Here is a 6,166-nt window from a genome sequence, read left to right as displayed (position 1 = left end):
TAAATGTTTCTTATTGAGAACCGGATCAAAATCTTTAATGGGTAATTTACACAATCTGAAATAATAAGTATAATATAGTTTATTAGTTTGCTTGTGTGGTTTGTTATAATTATTAATACAAAGATTGAACACTTAGTAAAAATCCTTCGTTCCGTGACTTAGTTGCCATAATGTCTGGCACAGTTTGCTGGAAGACTGGGTTGAATCGAGCAAGATCAAAGAAATTCTAAGAGTTTGATCTTTATATTCATAATTCTAACAACTAGTGGAGTAATTTCACAAAAATAATTGGTCAAATATTGTTGTATTCAATAAAAATCTTTAAAAATTACATTTACGTGGTTATTACTTTATGTTGCAAAAAGGAATGTATTGATGTATACAGTATTAGTAATTTATACATATCTATTACATGTATCCATAGTAGACATAGAACCGAATCATGGGCTCTAGGAGGTTGCAGCATTGCTCCGATGGCAGCCTCTGTATTGTGATGTCCTGTCTCACTGCCCGCAGTCGGTCATCTATGAAGTCATATACAATGCTAGTCGGTACATCTGTACGCTTTGCTACTCTGTAATATAAAAATCAATTTCATCATGTTGTAAGTTGGGATCTTTTCACATTAGCACAGCCAAGTGACGGATTATGCATGGCATAAAGCATAGAGGCATCAAGCACTTAGGCTAGAAACTAGAGATTACAAAGTGAACTCAAAATTTAATTTAATTTCTTGCTTTGGCAACATTCTTCAGTAAATACAAAAAACTTAGTGTTTAGTCAAAGCCAAAGTGCGTTTTAGAAATGACCTATTTCTCTAGTCCCTACCAGCTGCCCCCCTGATGGGACCGTACTTATTCATAAAAACAGTGACGGTATCCCCGGTCCCGACTAAGGGAGACAGCTGGTAGGGACTAGTGTAATAGGTCTTAGAAATCTCTTCCTTAATCTATCTATTTTGCCTGCCTAGGCATGCTACGAATGTTGATTTAGCACTCTCATTCAATGCATCACACATAATAATATATAATATCACTATGCTAAGGAATGTGTTATCAGCTGCAGCACTATGGATATGTAGTGTAATAAAAAATATTCCATTTCTTTAATTCAAAAGTAACTTTAACCACAGGTTAGCATATTCCCCTTGAAAGTGGAAAGACCACAGTATTCTATATCACTTTGTTGGGAATGGTATAAGCTTTAGATGCATAGATGCATGGTCAAGTGTTCATCAAGTTTGATTGATAGTATTTATTTTAGTAATTAAACTTAGTACATTTGATGCAGGCACCACTACCTAAGGGCAGCCATACACGGACTGCTCAAGCAGTTAGCCAATGATCACCATACACGGACTAGCAGTCAGTGTAAATCTGGCGATCGCTTGACTGCACTATGAAATTTCACCGCACTGCACACTGCCCCAAGCAGTCAAACTGCTCCAGCAGTTTGGTGTATGTGTGTGCATAGAAAACTGTAGTTTGCTATGTTGTCGCAGCTTGAAGTAGTCGAGACTAGCTGCTTCGAGCTGCCCATGTATGGCCCCCCTAAGAGGTAATGAACAGAGCTACCTTAATATAACATAGGACAAGGATACTTATTATTTTGGTTACTTATTACGGAACGTCGACCACGGCTTAAAAGAGAAATATTGAATTTATAAATAGGATAGGCAGTATTCTCCATCAGTGACACAGTTGGCTGGGTCCAGGTGCTCAGTTGTAAGAACCGGAGAATCATGCTTACACCATGTGCATATTGTTTTCAGGATCGCTTATTCAGTATTTGTTATCATTTTTATAAATCAAGGCACAAAAAGATACAATAATAGTAAGATTTGGTATAATTATTAATACAAAGATCGAACACTTGGATAAAAATTCCTTCGCCCCAGCCAGATTCGAACTATCTCCTAGCAAACAGTGCCAGACGCTATACCAACTAACCCACGGAACGAACCAGTGGATCCTCACGAATTTTTTATGTGCTTGCCGGATCGTTGTATTTGGTTTACAACTACTTTTAGACGTAGCCCCATCTGTGAGAAATCTGGCATGTTTTGCTAGGAGACGTCAGTTCGAATATTGCCGGATGGAAGGAGTCTTTTCGATCGGTGTATCAATAATTACAACAAAACTATAGTCCATGTGTTTAGGCACTTAACTAAACGTAAACAATCTTGAGATGACTATTTAATTAAGTATTCATTTAGAAATAATATATATAAATAACAAATAAATAAATAAAATGATTTTTACCTATCTTCAATTGAAATAAAAAATCTGACATTTAAAAGAATTACAACTGTACTGTATAAATACCTAGTCAAAAAAAGGATATTATAGTGTAAATGACTACTTAGAAGATAAAATTTAACTTTGCATGTTTTTGTATAATGGCTGAATAGATGATCTCAAATGTAATAACTACCTGTAATAACCTATTCAATGCAAATAAACCTTATATCATTTCATTTCATATACAAATACTCAGCTTCATATGAAATTGCATGCCTAATTTTATACCTATGACTTGTAAAGCATAAATATGTTTCAATAAAAAGATGAACCAAGATTGTCTACATTTAGTTAAGGTCTTAAACAAACGGATTATCAAGATCAGCTACATCATCCTTTTCTGATATTGTGTCACTACTGGAGAGGTACACTTTTAATACATTCAAGTAAATGTTTCTTATTGAGAACCGGATCAAAATCTTTAATTGGTAATTCACACAATCGGAAATAATAAATATAATATTGTTTATTAATTTGTTTATGTGGTTTGTTATAATTATTAATACAAAGATCGAACACTTAGTAAACATCCTTCGTTCCGTGGCTTAGTTGGCATAACATCTGGCACAGTTTGCTGGAAGACTTTGGGTCGAATCCAGCAAGATCGAAGGAATGTTTTCTAAATGTAGTAATCTCATAAAAATAATTGAATATAATGGTGGTCAAACATTCTGACATTCAATAAAAAGAACAATGGCAAAATCATTATATGAATTAGTAAGCATCTTGAAATCTCTTAATTACAAGTTTGAATAAAATAAATTCATTAGGTTTTTCAAATTATAATAGCGGCCTATTTATGTCTGGAAATAAAATCATATTTATAAAAAACTAATGACTAATTAGTATTGAACCAGACTGATATCTACAACTATCAGTTTCTTAACAATGAGCGACATTTAGCTGCTAAAAAAGGGATTTTGAGTATTATCAAATGTACTGATTCGGCCGATTTGTAATGAGCTAATAAAAGATTATATACTTCATTACAAAGAGTACAGTCGATAATTTCTTCTCCAAAATACCATGTGAAAAAATGGTAAAACTGACAAAACAAGTTCAGCAAGTAAAAGAAAGGAGCTGCCCTAACTACGGAATGAATGTGCATACCTAAACAAAAATTAAACAAACTAATGGTGGATTTCTTTAGTGTCGTACCGTAATCTATCGATAAGTCATTATCAACATGCCAACATTTAATTAAACTAGATCAATATTCCATTTCGGGAATATTTTAGGTTATATGGGAGTATCAAATGAAATTTGGAATTTATTGTTTTGCGTTTACAAATATTCAAATATTACACAATGTGAATTTGCACAGAAAAATGTAATTTGAGAGTATATAAAAAAGAGAAAACTTTGAAATATAAATGCTATACATTTTCAACCTCAAGATTCATTTTTCATAGAGAAATTTTTTAACAGATTCCAAATAGTGTAAGCTATTTTGTATTTATGCATTGGTATAGAATTAATATCAGTGACTGATTTAAGTCAATCTTTCATACTTCCATTTAATTTTGGAAATAAAAGAATGTAGTAATATTATTAATAATAATATCATTATCATATGTTTATTTGCTTAAAACATGGTATAAAAGGAGATGTAACAAGAGACAGTGTTAGTGTTTCCATGTTTCGCATATATTAAATAGCATGCAAGTGTCTGATTTTTCATAAACAGATGCATACAAATTATGTCAACAAAAATTTGTATGGGAGTTTGCCATTGTCCTTTAATAGTAAGATTTTTCTAAGTTACGACTGTATTTACCTCTTCTGGCTACTTACTCTAGCAATAGGTAATCCACAGTGTCTTTTAAGACCGAGTAAGGCCGTAGTAATCGTGGAACTGCCATCGTTCTATCTGCGGCCGATCGGCAATACGCTTTCACCAATTTCTTAACTCCATTCTCCGTTTCTAACACATGAATAAGCCGCTCTTTTTCTCTTCTACGGAATATAAGAAATCAACGATATTGAATAAAAACGCAGGTCAGAGAGTTTCGAGAATTATTACTTACAACTTTGTTTCTTCCTCAGGACACATAGAGTTACATGTACCTATGACAGCCTCGCTGTTATTAAAATTAGCAAAGAAATATTGCGCATAAGCCATTACTAATATCAAATAAATTAAAACAAATTTAACCTCGAAATTTTATTTTTTAACGTTTGTTTATGTTTCATGACATTTAAATTCGTTTAAAAATCATTTGACAGTACTTTTTCTTATTTCATATCGTGACTTTGGATTCAAGCACTTCGTACAGAATTTTAGAGATAAGGAGATAATACAATAATATTATCTCTATTAATAAACATAGAAATAGCTTTAATTTTAATTCAGTAGTTTATGTGCGTGTTTTAACACCGATTTGTATTTTAGGGATGAAATAATATTGGGTCATGGAAAAACATCAATTTATATTTTTTCTACTTTTTTAGGGTTTCCCTAGTGCGGGGCTATGTTGAGTGTGTGCGTGTGTGTACTTTTATTTTATTATATTATTTTTGCATTTTTCTGGAAACTATTTTAATAAATTACCGTTTTAAATTTTTCGGGTAATTAAAAGCCCAACACTAACCTCCATGTACCGGTTTTGGATTAACCGTATAAAGACCGTACATAGGTAATTCAAGCGCCAGCGGCTCCTCAGCAAAAAAAACTTAAAATTCTTGCTAAGAAAGATCCTTTGTAACAATCGATGTTTATTTTCGTGGGTGCTATTTAGCAATATTATCTCAAATTGATTAAAATTCAGTACATCAGGGGAAGTTTAAAAGTGGCGCCAGTGACGGAAAAGATGAGGAGTAAAGGTTAGCGTGGTATGGACATGTCATGCGGAGGGAAGAATGTCATATGTCATGTGACAAGAAGAGTGCTAGGTATGAATGTGGAGGGATATAAGGGGAAAGGAAGGCCAAAGAAAAGATGGATGGATTGTGTGAAAGATGACATGGATAAGAAAGGTGTGAGTATAAAAATTACGGCTGATAGGGGAGAGTGGAAGAAAAATACATGTTGTGCCGACTCCACCTAGCGTGGGATAAGGACAGGAAGAAGAAGAACTCAAGTTGTTTAAAATAAATGATTTTCTCATCTTGCTTCTCAATTTCTAAGCTTTTCGTAATTAATAATATACAGCAATTTCAAATAGTAAGCAGCACTTTTTGAAACATCAATTCATCAACTGCATTATTGTTTAAACTCAAGTTTCGGAAGCTTTTCTGTTTTACAAGCGAATATTTAAAGAACTTTCTAATAAAATAGAAAAAATAAATAATAAAAGTTCTTTAAAAAAAATATTTTTTTTTTATATTTAAAAAAAGTTTAAATTTGAGAATTCAATAGCGAGAAAATTATATCTATAAATTATAAATGAAATAGGTTAGCAATGCCATCGTCAACTCTGTAAAATCGAGTAGCTCCTAAAAGTAATTAGTAGCAGAAGAGCTCCTTGTGAAAGAGTTCGTATTAGTAAGTATTGCCACCGTATCTATTTTTGCCGTCAAGCAATAATGTGAGCATTACTGCGTTGCGGTTTTGAAGTGCTGATGGAATTACAAGCACATGGGATTTGTCTACTTAGGTCTCAGGGTGATGGGCGCAATGGCAGTGTCCTTTGACCTTGCAACTGTCATGGTCAGGCGCGGCGTGTCGCTTACCTTAATCACTTGGCAACACAAAAAAAAATACAATAACTTAGCAATGCCATCGTCGTCTTCTGTAAAACTCGTAAAAGTAATATCTTTTTAGATTGGACTTCAAAAATTAGAACCTACTGTAACTTCTACTGATAAAAACCTTTGGCTGCTATCAAATAATAACGGTTATTTAATTCAATAAAACAATTTATTAG

At 33.1% G+C, this 6,166-nt stretch overlaps 1 protein-coding gene across 1 annotated transcript; it reads right to left on the bottom strand.

The window, feature by feature from the left end:
• Positions 1 to 3: 3 nt before the first annotated feature.
• Positions 4 to 4,422, bottom strand: LOC113237003 (SAC3 domain-containing protein 1-like; the record flags this gene model as incomplete). The annotated part of the gene is made up of 4 exons (XM_026473243.1): positions 4,328 to 4,422; positions 4,095 to 4,256; positions 413 to 574; positions 4 to 55 (listed from the first exon to the last, which is right to left on the bottom strand). Coding segments are annotated over exons 1-4 (471 nt in total), but the record flags the coding sequence as incomplete, so codon positions are not given.
• Positions 4,423 to 6,166: the final 1,744 nt, after the last annotated feature.

Source organism: Hyposmocoma kahamanoa, unplaced genomic scaffold (assembly GCF_003589595.1).
Source record: "Hyposmocoma kahamanoa isolate Upper Pololo Valley unplaced genomic scaffold, ASM358959v1 92397, whole genome shotgun sequence".
NCBI classification, from domain to species: domain Eukaryota; kingdom Metazoa; phylum Arthropoda; class Insecta; order Lepidoptera; family Cosmopterigidae; genus Hyposmocoma; species Hyposmocoma kahamanoa.
The sequence above is the reverse complement of the archived record's forward strand: the minus strand, read 5'-3'. Positions and strand labels throughout refer to the sequence as shown.